Here is a 19,666-nt window from a genome sequence, read left to right on the forward strand (position 1 = left end):
TTTAAGAAAATGGATTAATTTTTGTATTCCAAATAATTTTTGAGATATTATTTAAATATATTAAGTTTATTAAAGGAACTAGGCATAATTTATCAGCTTGTTCCATATATATAAAATATTATTTACTTTTGGTTACTCAAAACAAAATGTATGGATTTAAGGCAAGGCCAAGGAACAATTTTAGGAATTTTAGCAAAAACAATGGTCATAATAATAAATTTCAACACAAGAACAACAGAAATAGAAGAAATAACAATAATAACCTAGAAGAAATTAGCGAATATCTTATTAATATTTCTTATATATTGAATGAAAAATATGAAAAGTATTTTGTTTATGAATTAAAAGAGGAAAATGTAAAAAAAGGATATAAAATTTTTGGAGACATAAATTTAGACGATTCATACAATATTGAGGATGATATATGTATATTAGTTAAAATAAAAGATGAAATAAAATATAACGAAAAGGATTTAGTTAGAACAAAAAAATGTTCAAAAATACTGGAGAAATTAATATATTATTGTTTTTTTTTATTAAAATATAATGAGAAAAATGTAAAAAATAGTGATATAAGTATAGAATGTATAGAGATTTATAATAATTTTTTAAAAATGGTATATTCAAATTTCAATGAATTAGCTGTATGTGAATATGCATCGCATTTTGTACAAACAGTATTATGTGTATACATTTTTTTTAATAAATATGAAGAAAAATATATAGAAGATATTAATAAAAAAAATATTGATTATAAAAAAATATCATATTATTTTAAAGAAATAGGTAATAATATAATTGAAAATATATTTTTTTTGATTTTTGACAAATGTGGAACACATATATTAAGATCCTTTTTATATTCATTGGGTGGGTATTTGAATATTAATATAAGTAATATAACATTTAGAAAATCAAAAGTTCGTAATAGTATGTCAAAAGGGGAACTAAAATATGTGAACAAAAATTATATAAACGATAATGATGTTAGCAATATTAATGGGAAGGGTGATAATACCACTTTTTTCTTTGAATGCTGCAAAAAAATAATTGATAAAATTAAAGACGAAATAGTAAATCCAAATGAATCTCAAAAATTTAAAAATATTTTATATCAGTATATTTTTTATGAGGATATAAAAAAAGGAGAGGAAATAAATTCAAATGATAAATATTTAATAGAAAGCCAAAACCAGCATTTAATTTCCCCTCTTTTATATAATACATATTCAGTACCAGCATTAGTAATTTTATTTGAGTTATTGAAAGATAAAAAAGTTGAATGCAATGATTTGATAAGTGAAATATTTTTAATAAAAAAAACGAAAAAATATTACATTGACAAAACTTGTGAAAAAAATAAATGCTTTGAAGAAAGTCCTTTAAAACAATTATTAGACTTATTAATAAAATTAGATTCTTCAAGTATAATGATTGAAAACATTTTAAAAATTAATAATGAACACACTTTTTATGTTTTTAATACATATATATTAAAAAATATAAATAAATTAATATGCGATAATGCATACTCTTGCTTAGTTATATATAATTATTTGTCTTTTGAATATATAACAGAAGAAATGTATGATTTGTTAATAAAACAAATAGATATAGATATTATTATTAATAAAAAAAAATTTAACATTCTAAAATCCTTATTTGATTTATCACAATGTTATAAAAGGAATTGCAAATTTTTGGTGAATTCTTTGCTCAAAAATTTGTCTTTGATAGGCGAGTTCGCTAACTCGGAAAAAAAAAGTTTTACACCTGAAGGTATTAATAATACAAAATTTATTTGGTTATGCATTTTATGTATGTGTAATTATAATGATTTGCCTCCACTTGTTTTAAATATATTTGGAAATGGTAACCAAAAAAAACAGGAAATTGAAAACGATGATGTAGAAAATGAGCAAGAATATAAAGGGGACCAAAACGATAACAACAATTTGGGTACATTAAATAATTACAATTTTTACAATCACATTAAAATTGACACAAATGGATATTATATATTGCTTCATATTTTATCCTTTCCAAAAGAGTCAATTATACCTGTAATAAATTCTTTTAAACATTTTTGCAATTTTTTAAAAATCGTATATAACAACAAACCAAGCAATAACGATATAAATAATTATAACAGTTTTTTAGATACCTTTTCAAATAATAATAATAATGGAAAAAATAGCTTGAGCTATGAAGAAGAAAATAGCATAAATGATAATCATAAGCATTCTTTTATTGGTAACAAGCCAAATTATAAAAATGAACATGAAAAAATAATAAAAAATAACACAGGAAATAACTATTATAACAATATAAATGGTAACAAAAATGAAAATATAATAAAACCATTTAGAAGAAAAAATGCTGAATTAAGAGGAAACATATTATTATACTTTTGTTGTGATAAAAATTTATCGATTTTATGTGAAAAAATTGGAAATACTTTTAATTTACTGAATGAAAAATATTTAAAACAATTTATTTTATTATTTAAAAATGAATATAAAAATATAGCTATTAATCATATAGGAGCCCATGTAGTTGTTACTTTTTTTAAATTGGGAAATGATCAAATAAAAAAAAGTATATTAGATTCATTAATAGAAAACGATATAAACATGTATAATAATTTTATTAAAAATTTTATGAAGCTAAAAGAATATAAAAAAACAAAGATTATAAATACAAACACAAAGAAATATTTGAAGGCAAAAAAAATGTTTGAAAATATTTTAATATCAAAAGAGAAAGATGATTCAGGAAATGGACTAATTCAGGAATTGGATGATCAGGAACTTGATCAAATGAATGACGATGAAAAAAAAAAAGTGAAAAAAAAAAAAAAAGTAAAAAAAGATGCTGATTATGACGATAATGAGCATTCAAATTTAGAAGAGTTTGAAAATGATAAGGATGATAATTTATCAAAACATGACAACTTGGTAGATTGTGATGAAGAGGATGAAAAAGAAAAAAAATTTGATAAAGAAGATGAATTTATGAATGTTATATCCGAGTTTATAAAAGATTCAAAAAAAAAATCAAGAAAACGTAAAAAAGAAAAGGATAAAATTGACAAAGCTATAAATAAAAGTGTAAAATGTTCTTAAAATTGTGATAATTTAATGTATATGCTTAAAAAAAAATATGGATTATCAAGAAAATACATATATGAACAATTTGGTTATGCCGAATTAGCTTTTGCATAACTTCACTATACATTTTTTATCAATAATACAGTTAAAGATTTATTAAAAAGCTTTATTTTTGAATATAGTAATTATTTGTGGTGATCTACTTATCGATATCTAATCATAAAAAATATTAATATCACCAAAATTGCAAAATATTTTTCAGTTTTTCAATTCACTGTTTTGTAATGCCCAATAAGACTTTTTAACTTTTCATAGTAAAAATATAAAAAAAAACAAATAAGACGTCAAAATAATTCACGGATTCAAATATCCAACAATTTTTTATATGAAATTTTGTTTAAATTAGTTACACATGTTGCATTTAATTAAAGATATATATTCATTTATTATGTTTGATAAATTTAGGATTTTTTTGTATGTTTTGTTTTTTAATTTACTAATGTTAAAAACATTGCATTTAAATTGTTTTACAATTTTAAAAAACTATTACAAATTAAAAAAATATTTTACTTTATTCAAATCGTTTGATAATGTTCCATTAATTTATTCTAATACCTTTCTAAATTTAACGAGAATATGTATATATATTAAGTTGTACAAAAATGTAGTGAATACAAGATAAATATTATGAAAAAGATATAGCTAAAAAATATAACGAAAGATAAATGGCTCGATATAATATGCGTATGCTTGTATTATATAATTAGCATGCTTTATATATCCGACCAGCTGTATTATACATGTGCTTTTTTTACAGCCTTTTTTATTTGACTTTATGTATGGTTTAGCTATTTAAACTTGCTAAAATGAAAAAAAAAAAATTTATAAATCGATATTGCAAAAAAAAAAAAGTGATTTAAAAGTAAACAATTTCAAGAAAAAATTATGTGTGTTTTTACATATTTCAAATAAATTATTTGTATTTAGAAATATGAAAATTGCAAAAAAATTATGTATAGTTCTATAGACATAAATTAATAAGAACGTGTGTATATATGTATGTATATATATATATACCTGTTTATTTTTGTAATAACAAATTGTTTTTTTGGGTCTTTTACAAATTAAATTAATTCGTCTAAATATACGAAAGTAAATATAAATTAAGCATATATTAAAAAAATATAAAAATATGAATTACAGGATTAGCAACATGTTTACAATTTTCTCGTCGAATTTTTTAATGTCAGTAATAGTTGTGGTTATTTCTCTAATTTTAGTTGTTTGTGGGAAAGGTAAGTGGAATAAAAAGAAAGAATTATTTTTGTTGTATTCTAAAAAACATGAATATGAAGAAATAGACGTAAAATTTAAAAGTGATGAAAATAAAAAATTTTTAAATGAAAAAAATCAAACATTAAAATTGAAGGATATAATAACATTAACAGATACTGTAAAAATATATATTTTTTCTTACCCAAGTGAATATGACGATTTTGGTTTGGGGATATGTAAGCATATAAAATTTAATGGCTTAAATATACAAGGGAAAATAAAAGGGAAATGGAATAATAATGATGATAAAGAAAAAGATTTATCAGAAATTTTTAGAAGTTATACACCTGTATATATAAATAAAAAAAAAAAACAAGTTCATTTTATAATTCGTATATATAAAGAGGATGATCATTTTATAGATGGTGGAAAAATGAGTTCTCAACTGGATAAATTGCGAAATAATAGTACAATAAATATAATAGGACCATTTGGATTAATCGAATATAAAGGGAATAATGAATTTTCTTATTTGTCAAAGTCTATTAAGATTAAAAAACATATAGTTATGATTGCTGGTGGCACTGGAATGACTCCATTTTTTCGATTAATAAATCATTTGTTATTAACAAAAAAGACAAATATAGAAGACGACCCTATTTACATAACCTTTATATATGCAAACCGAAATGAACAAGAAATTTTGCTCAAACCAAGTGAGTTTTTTTTTCGTTTTCTTTTTTTTTGTAGTTTACATAGTTATGTAAAGATATATATATATGTGTGTGTGTTACTCTTATACGGATAATACATACACACATATTAATGTATTCGCTATATATATGTACCTCTTTTTTATTTTTCAGTTTTCGACGAATATGATGCAAATTTTGAAAACTTCAAAAAAGTTTATAGCATAGACAAATGTTTAGATAGTACAATGAAGGACACAGTTGATAATATAGGATATATAAACATAGACTTATTAAAAAAATATATTTTAAAATATGAAAAATTAAGTATGCCTATTCAAAATAGCGATACACTAATTTTAACATGCGGTCCCCCACCTATGACATCCTTACTAAATGTGTTATTAAAAGAAGAAATGAAAATGGAAAATGTCATAATTTTTTAGAGTTGCAATTGTACATGTGCTAGAAAAAAAAGCGATAAATAATTAAATAAAAATATATATAAAAGGAATAAAAGTGGAAATATAATAGTCCCTTATTACCTTCCATATAGTATGCTTGTCTATGAATTTAGGCGTAATTATTTTGTCACATACTATATTTTATTTTTTATATTTATATCATATTTGTGGAAACAATGCATTTAATTATTTTAAAAAAATATAAAATAATGTTCTTAAATTGCCATTGTATATATGTTATTTGTCAATTGGAAAGTATATTTTTCCATCTTGCTTATTTTTATTATTTTGTTTATTTCATTTCTACAGTGAAATTAAAAAATTTGTTACTAATTATTTTTTAATCTAAGTTGTACAAAAAATACATGCATACACATACGAATTATGTATATTGAAAAATGAATATATAAGAGTTTATTAAATGTCAAATAATACTTTATACAAAATATGTAGAAATAAAAAAAAAAAATGAATGCTGTAATTTTAGCCTTTTAAAGACAGTAAAGAAAATATTTAATTAAAAAAAATTAAAAAAAACAACTATACATGAAGCCAAAATTTTTAAAACGACGAAACATGGAAAATAAAAAAATTAGGTGATGAGGTTGAGTAATAAAATATAAACTGACATGTTTAAAATTCACAAATCAAAAGAAGGAACCGTAGCCATATCTAATTAAAAATAGAACTACTTGTGCATTAATGAAACAAAGTTGTTTGAGTGCCAATAAGCTAAAACAGAAATGTCAAATTTTCCGATTTTCATATTTAGCATTCTTAATAATTTGGCATTTTCTAAGCTTACAAGTTTATCTTTTTCTGCTAATACTTTATCTTCTTTTATTATAATTTTCTGATCAACAATATCAAAGTTCACCTTTAATTTTTGTAAATCCTTTTGCATCGAAACAGGGGCATTTAAAACTTCTCCACATTTTAGGACAATATTTTCTTTAGATATATTTCCATGTATAATATATTCTTCTGGTTGAAACTCGTTAAAAAATTTGATGACTTTTAATGGTTCATCCTTTGTTATTAAAAGAATTCGATTTCCTACAAGTAGCTGTAAAAGTAGATGGTATGCAAAAAAAGTATAGAAACACATATATATTATTTTTTTTGGTTCTTTGCAAATATTATATTGAAACATATATGTAATATGAGGAAGCATATTTTTCATCCTACCCAATATAATGCATAAATTTATAAATAAAAAAATATTTTTAATATTATAAATAAAAACAACACAATATATACATATATGATCATATAGACATACCTCTGCTATTTTGGAAATATTTGGTTTGATTTCATGTTTCTCATCATCTCCAAGAGCTAGTTTCATTAATTTATTTTTTCCAATAAAAAATCTACAAAAAAAAACACGATTAATTAAAAAAAAAAATTTGTAATGTATATTTATAAATATATGATCAGTTATATAATGCTGCATAAATTCATAACAAAAGGCACTATATATATGTGTTTTCAATAATTTGTTAAAATTTATGATCGCAGATTTAGCCTTTAAAATTGCGCGTATATTGTTTCATTATTATTATTTATTAACAAGTGTAGTTTAGAATGCATAATACATTCCTTTAACATTGTTACATTTATTTTTATTCTTACTTTCCCCCCGATGGCTTAAAATATTCAATAACCTTTTTGAGATTATTATTTGAATGGGTTCTTATATCTAAGGCGTAAATGTAAATATTTTGAATGCTTGCATGTTTCTTAAGTTCTGAAAATTTCTGGTCTTTAATCTCTTTCTTATTTAACTTTTTTTTAACTTTAGTTAAAGATATAGTTACGTTTCTCTTTGATTTAGGCATTTTAGGTAGTTAAATTGTAAAATAAAAACTTTGATCAAATTATTATGCAGAAGTTGTTATATTCTGCTTATTCCAGTAAAATGGCAATATATCGTTTCTGTTATATATATATATATATATATATATATATATATTTATTAATTAATTATTCATTTATTTGTATATTTATTTGTCATTTATTTTTCAGATATTTATTTATTATCCATTTAAGAAATTCAAAATTTAATAAGCCTTCTGCTGTTAATTCATTTAAAAAATTTAGTATTTTTTCTTATCAAAATATTCTTCAATATGTTTTGTTTCATTTGGGTATATATTTAGCATATAAAAAATAATATGTATCATTTGTTTATTGAATTTTGTATGTATATTACGAAACCAGTATGTTATAGATATGTAAAAAAAAAAAAATTTTGAAAGAATATATCTATGCATACTATACCAATATATGTATGTTTTTATCGATAACGTTATTCCTTTGGGGGCGTAACGGTTTCTTTGTGCTACAATAATTTCACACTGTCATGCCTATTTAAATAATTGTAATATATATATTTATTGGATGGATAAAAATAAGTTTAAATTTTGTATAATGTAATATATATTAGGAATAGCAAATTAAACAATACATACCACTAATACTGGTATTAAAAAAATATATATATACACCTATTAGCTACATTTTTGTAATATTATCAAAAAATAAATTTTGTGATTTGCCATTACTTGTATAATTTTTACCCATTACATTGGTATACATTTTTTATATTCATATAGTATACTTTCATAATAATTTTTTTATTAAGTTTTTGATAAAGCAAAAAATTTTGAACATATTTATATATTTGATTAATTTTTGAGAATAATTATTTTATATAATAATATTACAATTTTTTCTTTTTATATGAGATTATAACTTGTGAAATGCGTAAACTCTCAGTTATAAATGTGTTATAATATATAATATGTATGTACATATGTACGTGTGCTATATTTTTGTTAATAGAAATATATGATTATTTGTTCGTTTATCATTTTGTTTCTATATATATTTTTGAACACCAATAAACAAGTCACATTAGGAATTCGGATAAATAAGGCGTTCAAAATAACTGATAAAAATCAACCACATAAAAAAAAAAACGATAGTAGCAACAGTTATGTACCAAATAAAATTTTATTTATTGATGAAAAAAAAAAAAATAATTTACCAGTTCATGTTAAGAGGGTAAAAAAGAGGTATTTAAAAAGTCGTGAACAAATAAATGAGTATATGTTATTTAATCATATAAACCCAAAATTGCAGAATATTGGATTTGCAACAAAATATACATGCAAATATAATTTGAATAGAGGTCATATTAATAGTATATTTAATTTTATTTATCTATTAAAAGGAAATATTCCGAAAAAACATTTCATAACAAACACACACAAAATGAATAAAAGTGATAAAACTAGTTTAAAAAGGTATGATATAGAAAATGAAGAAACGGGATATTTACATACAGATAAAAATAACGAAAATAGTGAAATAAATGGTCAAAATATAGGAAATAAGCAAAACGAATACAAGTACATGACATCAGAACAAGTGAGAAATAATTTTATTAACTATTTTAAAAATAAAGATCATACAATAGTTGATAGTGCATCCGTTATACCCTATAATGATAACACTTTATTATTTACAAATGCAGGTATGAATCAATTTAAAAAAATATTTCTTGGAAACGTAGACAAAAATAGTGATTTAGGTAAATTAAAAAGATGTGTAGATACCCAGAAATGTATTCGAGCTGGAGGAAAACATAATGATTTAGATGATGTTGGTAAAGATGTATATCATCATACATTTTTTGAAATGCTTGGTAATTGGAGTTTTGGTGATTATTTTAAGGAAGAAAGTATTGAATATGCATGGGATTTATTGACAAATGTTTATAAAATAAATCCCAATAGGTTATATGTAACATATTTTGGGGGTGATAAAAATTTACCTAGTTGCCCACCAGATTTAGAAGCAAAAAAAATATGGTCAAAATATTTAGATGAAAAACGTATATTACCATTTGGTATGAAAGATAATTTTTGGGAAATGGCAGAAACAGGACCATGCGGCCCATGTTCAGAAATTCATTATGATCGAATTGGCAATAGAGATGCATCCGATCTTGTAAATAAAGACGATCCAAGTGTTTTAGAAATATGGAATATAGTATTTATGCAATATAATAAAGACGAAAATAAAAATATGAACAAATTACCATCCCCTTGTATTGATACAGGCATGGGATTAGAAAGAATAACATCGATTTTACAAAATGTTCAAAGTAATTATGATACTGATTTATTTACACCTATTTTTAAGCAAATAAAAGAAATTTTTAATGATAACATACCTAGCTATCAAGGAAAAATTAATGAACAGGACCCAGATAAAATCGATTATGCATATAGAGTTATAAGTGATCATATCAGATGTGCTACTATTGCAATAAGTGATGGATGTATTCCTAGTAATGAGGGTCGAAACTATGTTATAAGAAGAATAATAAGAAGAGCAATTAGAGTGGGTAAACAAGTTTTTAATATAAAAAGTAATGTATTATGGTTTTATAAATTAGTTGACTCAGTTTGTAAAATATTAGGAAATTGCTTTAAAGATTTACAAAATGAAGAAAAGGTTAATTATATCAAAAACGTTATTATGCAAGAGGAATTAATATTTAACAAAACGTTAGAAAAGGGCGTTGACCAATTTAATAAAATTATTAAAAGGTGCCATCAAAATCCAAGCAATAATAATAACCTTTTCAGTGGGAAAGACGCATTCGATTTGTATACCTCTTATGGATTTCCAATCGATTTAATCGAAATTATGTGTGAAGAAAAAAGTGTTAAATTGAATATGGAAGAATTCAATACATTGTTTAAAAAACACCAGCTAGTTTCCGATACGAATAATTTTAAAATAAATAAAGTTATCGATTTACCAGTAGAAAAAGCACATGACATAAAATGTAAGTATAACGTTTTACCTACAATAGATTATCATAAATATAATTGGAACAATACTTTTGAAGTCCCCAAAAGTAAAGAAGAAAATAAAAATAACCTAAGGTTGAAATCATCCGTTCAGATTATTTATGATGGCAATTTTTTAGACGAAATAATGCATACTGATGACGAAGCAAAGGAACCTTTATCATGTGTGAAAGTAGAGAATAAACAAAAGAAATACGCATTAATCTTGAAGGAAACTAATTTTTATTATGAAAACGGTGGTCAAATATATGATACCGGATTTATTCAAAATGAATCTATGAAATTTCAAGTATTAAACGTGCAAAAAATGAGCGATTATATATTACATATTGGAGTTCTCCTAAGTGGGTGTATCAAAAAAAACGATATAATAGAAGCAGTTGTCGATTTTGAAAGAAGAAAACTTATAGCTTGTAATCACACAGCTACTCATTTGTTAAATTTTTCCTTAAGAAAGGTTTTAGCAGATCAAATGAATCAAAAAAAAAACAAATGCGATAATAAGGATGAAAACAAAAAGGTTTCTTTAGAAGATTCTAATACAATTAAGAACAAATTAGAGGAAAACTCATCATGCAATAATAATTCGAATGGAAGTTCAATTTTCAATTGCGAACAGAAGGGTTCTTTGGTTGATGATGAAAAACTGAGATTTGATTTTTCGTTCATTCAAAATATAAACACGGATGTACTAAACAAGATTGAAACTGAAATAAATAATATTGTAAAAGAAGAATTGGATGTATCAGTTAAGACTATGGATTTAACTGAAAGTAAAAAAATAAAAGGAATTCGAGCAATTTTTGAAGAAGATTATTCAGATAAAGTAAATGTTGTTTTTATAAGTAAAAATGCTGATAATGTATTAAATAATTTAGATGTTAATTATACTTATCTTTGTTCAATTGAATTATGTGGAGGAACCCATATTGGAAATACAAAATATATTAAAGAATTTATCATTACTTCAGAGGAAAGCATAGGTAAGGGAATTCATCGAATCAATGCAGTTACAAATAAAAAAGCAGAAGAAATTAACAAAAAATTTGATGATTTAGTTTCTAAATATAAACACGTTTTTGATGACCCAAATGAAAATAAATTGACAGATGTACAAAATTACAAAAGAATTTTAAAAGAAGATAAATTTTTACCGCTTATTAAAAAAAATAAAATATTAGAAGATTTAGAAATAATTGAAAAAGATATTGTCGAAAAAAAAAAAAATGCACAAAAGGAATTGTTTAATAAAGCAATGCGTATGGGCAAATTATATGCTACAGAAAATAAGGATAATGTTTTATTGGATATAAAACTATTTACTGAAATAAATGGGAATCAAAAAGTCTTAGAAAAGGTTGGTCAAGCATATAATAAGGCTAATAAGAATTTAAGCTATTTTTTTATCATTCATGATGAAAACAATACTTATTGTGTTCTTGAAATAAGAGATTCCTTGAAATGTAAAGAAATTCAAGCAGAGACCTTTATGAAACAAGTAATGGGATCAGTAGAGGGTCACTCCGGTGGGGGAAAAAACAAAGCATTTGGTTCCGCGGAAAAAGATAAAGGTACAGCAATAAAACAAGCTGCAGAAGAAGTAATTAAGAAATACCTATAATATTATGAAGTATGCGAAAATGGAAATCATTTAAATTGTGTATATAATTTATTCGAATACTTCATGGTGTAAAGCGATAAAACGTAGAGCTTGCTTTAGGCGCTTCATATTAATGTTATGCTGATAATGCATACATATTTATATGTTGCTTGAATGATACTGCTACATGTGCGTGAAATTACCAAATATGGCTTTTCTTATTATACATTTTAAATGTTTTATATTTTTAACATATATTTCTTTCTATATTATATTTCATTATCATTAATAATATTAACAGTAGATAAATGTGTGAACATTTTATTGAATCACAATGAAATTAAAATTTTTAACCTTTTATAATTTATTTGGAGCATCATAATTAAATATAAAATAATGATTTATTTATTAATTTTTTTCATATAAAAGCATTTTAAGTTTACATGAGCATGTAACCTTCCTCATTGCATGTTTTTAAATAATTATATATTGACTATTTACAACAAATTTAGGAATGCATATATAGCTTATTGTTAAGATTTTTAACAAACTTTAATTTAAAGCTTTGAAAAATTTTCTTATAGATTTATAGAAAAAGCATTGGGCCTATAAAAAAATAATAAATAACACTATTCTGGAAAATAGCCACAGCTATTATATATATAATTTTTTTTTAATAATTAATACTCTCTAAAGCGATGTTGCATTTTTTTAGATATGAAAATAGAGAAGTAGCTAAAACATGTGTGTGCACACTATGATATAACTCATATATAAGTTATTTTATTTTATGTTCATTGTTTTTTAATGTTTTTTTATTTTTTAAATATAAAACATTTTATATGTTAGCTATTTATTATGTTGACATACATATTGAATGATAATAAAAACTAATTGATTCTGAACATGTCAGGTAAAAAAAAATAACTAGCTAATATGTTGTATCTTTTTGTGGTTTAGTATGTATTTTTTATATTTTGAATAGTTTCCAAAGAGAAAAAATAATAGCTAGATTATACTTAATTTGTAAACAATGTATAAAATTAAATATTTTGAATAAAATATAAATATATTTTTTTAAAATTAATTAATTAAAATAAAATAAAAAGTACACGAAATAAGACAAGACATTTACTACCAAAAAATTATATATAATTTAATCGAGCATATTATATAAATATAAACTAATATTTTTTTCGAAATATTCTTTGAATTAATGATTATATAGCATGTATATACTTCAACGTTTTTGATTTAGTTAAACGTTGACTAATTTGTATGTTATTTTCAAGTTTTCAACATAACAATACATGCAGTGTTGTTTTGATTTTTTTGTGCTTTAACTTTTGGTTTTTTCAACTTTATTTTTAATTTTGTTATTTTCGAGTTTTTAATTATTAGATAGTAAATATTCTACTATGGGTAATATTAAAGAGTTGTTTATTTTTTTTTGCCTTTTGTCTGTTGTTTTTCCTTTAATTTATTGTGAAAAAAATAATGAAAAAAAAATTCATTTCAAAATAGAGTTACTTGATAACGATTTTCTACTATCAAATGATCACTTAAAGAAAGAAAAAAACATATTTCAAAGTGGAAATAAATTAAAAATAAAAACCTTTGAAAAAATTCAAGGAAATGTTCTTGAGAGAGCCATAGTTGTAGAACAAGTGAACAAACTAAAAAGTGGAAATGTGGAGGAAAATGGTATAAGCTTAGAGGATTCAAGTGATGATAATACAGGCTCGAATAATGACGTAAACAAAAATAAAATGAAAGTTATTTCATCTGAAGAATCCGTAGAAAATGATATTCATATGTTACGTAAGGTTTATCAAAAAACATTGCCGGATATAACGACGACTTATTGTTATATTAGATACACATTTAATCTTAATTTAGAGAAATTAAGTGAAAGTAATAAAAGTGAGATATTTAAAGGAATAAATAACAGTTTAGATTATACATCTTTTTTACCAAAAGATAAAATGAACGTTACAGAATCCATACTAGAAAATGAATATACAAATATAGATAAATCCGAGGGTTCTAATGGTTCTATTATATCAAACTTGGAACTAATAAATGGTGATATCGAGACGGAAAATACCAACGAAGAATACATTAAAACAGTTGATGATATTATTGACTATTTTGATGATAATAATGATACGTTGAGTATACCGATACCTATTAAAAATAAATTAATAAGTGAAAAAAAAAACCTAATCGAATATAATCAGTCCAAAAACTACGAAGATCCTGAAATAAACAAAGAGCATATGGAAACTATTGGATTTTATGAAATGCTAAAAATGTTAAAAAATTCTTTTTTTATGACAAAAAACCTAAAAAGTTTATCACAAAATATAAATGAGAAAAAAGATAATAAAATCGATATTGAAAAAGATATTGATGGCATTTTTATAAATTCAATTATTAATATATTTGGCTGTTATGACACGTTGAAAAAAAATAATAAAATAGATTCTATTTTCATGAGTATTGAAAATAAAAATAATATAAACAGATATGCTGAAATACATGATCATAATTTTTCTAATAAGTCACCTAGACGCGACATGTTGAATGAAAGTTTTATAAATATTAATGAAGATGACGGAGAATGCGAATCCTTTTTAAAATCAATTTTACAAAATAAAATATTTGAAAATGATTCAAGAGCTTCAGAGAACGAACAAAACATGAGTTTTGATACGGAAATGGGTAACCAAGAAGGTACTGAAGAAAATTATTTAAAATCAGGCGATTCATTTGATAATAGTTCAAATATAAATATACTTAAACCAAGTGTTAGAAAATTATACAATACTCCTAGCAATTTCGATTACAATAACAATGATAATACAGAAGAATTAAGTTCCATGGAAGGAATACATACTGATTTAGGCGATATTGAATCATTTGCAGAAATATCTGATAAACTGAGAAATTGTGATATATTCGACGAGAGTGATGGAAATGATGATGATAATAGTGATGAAGGTGAGGATTATAATGATGAAGGTAAGGATTATAATGATGTAGATGAGGATTATAATGATGTAGATGAGGATTATAATGATGTAGATGAGGATTATAATGATGTAGATGATGATTATAGTGATGAAGATGAAGATTATAATGATGTAGATGAGGATTATAATGATGAAGATGAAGATTATAGTGATGAAGATGAGGATTATAATGATGTAGATGAGGATTATAGTGATGAAGATGAGGATTATAATGATGTAGATGAGGATTATAGTGATGTAGATGAGGATTATAATGATGTAGATGAGGATTATAGTGATGTAGATGAGGATTATAGTGATGAAGATGAAGATTATAATGATGTAGATGAGGATTATAATGATGTAGATGAGGATTATAGTGATGTAGATGAGGATTATAGTGATGAAGATGAAGATTATAATGATGTAGATGAGGATTATAATGATGAAGATGACGAAAATGACGATATTTCTTGGGATGATAATTCCGACAATGGTGTATTTGCAAGAGAATACGTAGATAAAAATAATATGAATAGGAGGATGGATTACGATGGTTATAATAAGAATGGTAATTTTGTCGAAGATGAAAATGACGCTATAAATCGCACTGAAGAAATTGGAATAGAAGATGTTGTAGGTGCCTTATTAAGAGTAGGCACAAAAAAAATAAAAGGTTTAGGAAAAACTGATACTGCAAAAAAAATTAAAAAAAATATGAGTATTAGTAATTTATCAGGAAAAGTTAATGGAATTATGGGAAACATTAAGAATGCAGCAAAAAAGACTATTAGTAAGCCCCAAAAGGAAATTTCAAATAGTATTAATAATATTAAAAGACATGGGGAAAATATAGTTGATCAAACTAAAAGGGAAATAAAAAAAAATACAAATAATATTAAAGTAAGTACAATAAATGGAATGAATAATATTAAAAACCAAGCAACACAAGGTATTAATAAACTAAAGAATGGCATGAAAAAGAATGTTAATGTAATGAAGGAAAAAAGTAAAAGCTTTTCTGATAAAGCTACAAACGCAGGGAAAAGTAGCATTAATCAACTTAAAAATAAAGCTAAAAATGGAATTAAGAATGTTAAAAAAGGCGGAAATAAAATTGCTAATAAAGTAGTGAAAGGAAGTAAAGATACTGTAAATAAACTTGAAAATAAAGCAAAAAAGGGGGTTGAAACAGTTAAAGAAAAAACAGAAAATGCCATAGATCGAGTTGCAAAAGTAATAAAGGATGGCGCAAATAAACTTGAACAAGAAGCAAAAAAGGGAGTTGAAGCAGTTAAAGTAAAAACTGAAAATGCTGTAGACAAAGTTACTAAGACTGCAAAAGATAATGGAGATAAACTTAAAAAAGAAGCAAAAAAGGGAGTTGAAGCAGTTAAAGTAAAAACTGAAAATGCTGTAGACAAAGTTACTAAGACTGCAAAAGATAATGGAGATAAACTTAAAAAAGAAGCAAAAAAGGGAGTTGAAGCAGTTAAAGTAAAAACTGAAAATGCTGTAGACAAAGTTACTAAGACTGCAAAAGATAATGGAGATAAACTTAAAAAAGAAGCAAAAAAGGGAGTTGAAGCAGTTAAAGTAAAAACCGAAAATGCTGTAGATAAAGCTGTAAAAGTAGTGAAGGATGGTGCAAATAAACTTGAAAATGAAACAAAAAAGGGAGTTGAAGCAGTTAAAGTAAAAACCGAAAATGCTGTAGATAAAGCTGTAAAAGTAGTGAAGGATGGTGCAAATAAACTTGAAAATGAAGCAAAAAAAGTGGTTAAAGAAATTAAGACAAAAGGTGATAAGATTATAGATAATGGTGAAAAATATGCAAAAAATATCACGGGAAAAGTTTTGACTGAAACAAAAAATACTGTAGAAAATATTACAAAAGAAGTGGAAAAAGGAATAAAGGATAACAAAACAGGAATTAAAGCTTCTAGCACAAATTTAGAGAATAATAAAAATGGTGGTATAAATAAAACTAATGAAGGATTAAATAAAGAAAAAAATAGCACAAAAACAAAGGATGTATTACCTGCATCCCCCAAAAAAGGTGCTAAAAGTACCCCAGTAAATAAAAACTCCAATAGTAAAACATCCTTATTAAGTATATCTGATGACATCAATGAAGAATCCTTAAATAAAGAAAATATAAAAAAAGAAATAAATAAAATTGATAAAGAATACAAAAAATTGAAAAAAATGGAAAAAAAATTAAATGAAGAATTAAAGAACCCCTCTCCTTCAGACACACAAATAATTCATGAATTTGATGAATATGAAAAAACAGTTGAAAAGAAAAATAAAAAATTATAAATAAATAATATAATACATATATTATTTATATTTTTCTTCAATGTGTATTTTTCTCAATATCATTGCATAATTAATATATGTATGCGTTCACATATTGATGCAAGCATATCTTTCATATTTAATGCAAACATACAAAATAAACGTATTATTTATATGATTTATTTTTTAATGTTTTCATTTTTGATTATTCAATGATTTCAAAACATATATTTTAAAATATATAATATTATTACATTTTTTGTTATTTATTATTTTTGTTTTGTCATAATTTGATTTGTTGCATGTTCTTTGATAGCTTATTTGCTAAACGATGTTATTTTTCTATATAAAAAATTTATATATTCGAATTATACGTATATATCTTATGCTTTATGTAAAACGTATTCTTTAAATATAAATATTAAGTAATAAAAATGAAATATAATGATCTGAAATTTACAGTTTCAATAGCCAGTTATTGTCTTATTTTACTTTTTGTGGATTTAAGAGTGAGATAAAAAAACAATTGAGTTAGATAAAACTGAAAAATTAATAATATTTTAATTGTTCTACATTCAAATTATGATTCATTATAGATTTTATATTATGTTTGATGTTAATATATTATACAATATAGAAATAAAATTAAAACATATAAAATCATAATATACATGTCAACATGCTTAAAAAATGATGCTTTATTTTATTATTTAAAATGAAAAATATTTTATTTTTCCAAACAACTATTATGTTAGTACAATTTATTTACGTGTGTATTGGTCTAATATAAGTATCACTTGATGGTTAAAACAAAAAGACCATTATATTTATAAATAAATAGTGGCATTGTTATAATATTTATTGAAAGTGCATTATTTTGGATATAGAGATACAAGAAATAGACAGGATTATAATAGATCTTAAAAATACATTCTACACACATGTTATATTATTATTATTATGGCTAGTTCATGGGAATATACATATTGTGAAAAAATTAACTAAAAAACCTGAACGTTCAGAAAAAAAATAATTTTTTAAATACAGCTAAAACAACATTTTTATTTTATTTTTATTGATTTATGAAAATACTAATATAAAACGTTTTTTTAGTGTATAGGCGCAATTTTTACAATATTTCAGAGTCTATATATTTTGCCGAATATACACACATAATAATATTTTTTATGTCTTACTATTTTTAATAGGGTGAATTAAAATTTATCTTTTTTTCATGCAAAATTTCAATAACATGTTATATTTAAAATTTTGCTTTTAACTATATGTTTATATATTGTGCATATTTAGCGATTTATTAGTTTTTCTATTTTAATATTACTTTATTGGATATTGTAGCTTATTGATTTTTTAATTGTTATATACTTTACATTATTTGTGATATTTTCATTATTTATACATAAATTTATAATTTTAAAATGACGAAAGTTTGCATAGTATATTGGTTATTTTTTTGTTTGTTTTATTTTGAAGTTGTAAGAGGGAAAAGTATTGCAGCAAAATGGGAAAATTTTAAAAACTTAAATACTGGAAATAATGGGCATGTACAAATTGATTATTTAATAAATAAAGATATGAGGGATAACTATTTAGATAAAAGAACAAAAAAAAGTCATATGAATAAAAATAGTAACAAATTACGTAATATTAAAAAAAGTAACATAAAAAAAAACGGCATAAGTATACATAAATCATCAAATAATCATACATTTTTAAGTCTAAAAACTAATGTTGAATTTGATAATAAAGAAAGTATAAATGAAACAAAAAATGAGGATGAAAGTGATGACAATGAAGAAACAATAAGATTAACAACTGACAATGAGGTTAATAATATAAGCAATGGAAATAATAAAATAATGAGCAATCAAATGCATATATTAAGAGATATAACAGATAAAATTAAAGCAGATAAAACTGTTAAAAATATTGGCAAAATTAATGAAATAGATATTCCAACTATTGCCCAAGAAGAACGAAAAATAGATGATTTTCATGAATATGAAAATAAAGCATTTCAAAATATTCGAAAAAACAAAGAAAATATTTATAAAATGATAAATACAGATTTAGATATTTTATTAAAGCCAGCCCAAAAGGAATATATGAAGGTGGCAAAAGTTATCAAGGGCAATTTACTGCGTGAATACGAAGAAATACTTCAAGAGGAATTATTAGAAGAATGAATGTTATCCACCATCATACTCACTTGTATCCATAAATACGTATTATATTCCTAGATGCATATTTATATATTATTTTTTTAATCCCAATAAATTTTGTGACTGTTTAATATATAGTAG

General features: G+C 23.2%; 6 protein-coding genes across 6 annotated transcripts; 5 read left to right on the forward strand and 1 right to left on the reverse strand.

Moving 5' to 3' along the window:
• Nucleotides 1-146: 146 nt before the first annotated feature.
• On the forward strand, nucleotides 147-3,125 carry PBANKA_1143300 (conserved Plasmodium protein, unknown function; the record flags this gene model as incomplete). Its single annotated transcript, XM_034565998.1, has 1 exon — nucleotides 147-3,125. The coding sequence occupies one exon, from the start codon at nucleotides 147-149 to the stop codon at nucleotides 3,123-3,125; it is 2,979 nt and encodes a 992-aa protein (XP_034422638.1).
• Nucleotides 3,126-4,302: 1,177 nt separating this feature from the next.
• Nucleotides 4,303-5,523, forward strand: PBANKA_1143400 (NADH-cytochrome b5 reductase, putative; the record flags this gene model as incomplete). Its single annotated transcript, XM_034565999.1, has 2 exons — nucleotides 4,303-5,101; nucleotides 5,252-5,523. 2 exons carry the CDS (start codon nucleotides 4,303-4,305, stop codon nucleotides 5,521-5,523), a joined length of 1,071 nt encoding a protein of 356 aa, XP_034422639.1.
• Nucleotides 5,524-6,229: 706 nt separating this feature from the next.
• Nucleotides 6,230-7,382, reverse strand: PBANKA_1143500 (ribosome biogenesis protein MRT4, putative; the record flags this gene model as incomplete). Its single annotated transcript, XM_034566000.1, has 3 exons — nucleotides 6,230-6,607; nucleotides 6,824-6,914; nucleotides 7,177-7,382. The coding sequence occupies 3 exons, from the start codon at nucleotides 7,380-7,382 to the stop codon at nucleotides 6,230-6,232; spliced, it is 675 nt and encodes a 224-aa protein (XP_034422640.1).
• Nucleotides 7,383-8,394: 1,012 nt separating this feature from the next.
• Nucleotides 8,395-12,051, forward strand: PBANKA_1143600 (alanine--tRNA ligase, putative; the record flags this gene model as incomplete). Its single annotated transcript, XM_034566001.1, has 1 exon — nucleotides 8,395-12,051. The coding sequence occupies one exon, from the start codon at nucleotides 8,395-8,397 to the stop codon at nucleotides 12,049-12,051; it is 3,657 nt and encodes a 1,218-aa protein (XP_034422641.1).
• Nucleotides 12,052-13,448: 1,397 nt separating this feature from the next.
• On the forward strand, nucleotides 13,449-17,366 carry PBANKA_1143700 (secreted ookinete protein, putative; the record flags this gene model as incomplete). Its single annotated transcript, XM_034566002.1, has 1 exon — nucleotides 13,449-17,366. One exon carries the CDS (start codon nucleotides 13,449-13,451, stop codon nucleotides 17,364-17,366), a length of 3,918 nt encoding a protein of 1,305 aa, XP_034422642.1.
• A 1,415-nt stretch (nucleotides 17,367-18,781) lies between these two features.
• PBANKA_1143800 (conserved Plasmodium protein, unknown function) lies at nucleotides 18,782-19,549 on the forward strand (the record flags this gene model as incomplete). The annotated part of the gene is made up of 1 exon (XM_034566003.1): nucleotides 18,782-19,549. The coding sequence occupies one exon, from the start codon at nucleotides 18,782-18,784 to the stop codon at nucleotides 19,547-19,549; it is 768 nt and encodes a 255-aa protein (XP_034422643.1).
• Between the last annotated feature and the right edge of the window lie 117 nt (nucleotides 19,550-19,666).

This window comes from Plasmodium berghei (assembly GCF_900002375.2).
Source record: "Plasmodium berghei ANKA genome assembly, chromosome: 11".
Taxonomy (NCBI): domain Eukaryota; phylum Apicomplexa; class Aconoidasida; order Haemosporida; family Plasmodiidae; genus Plasmodium; species Plasmodium berghei.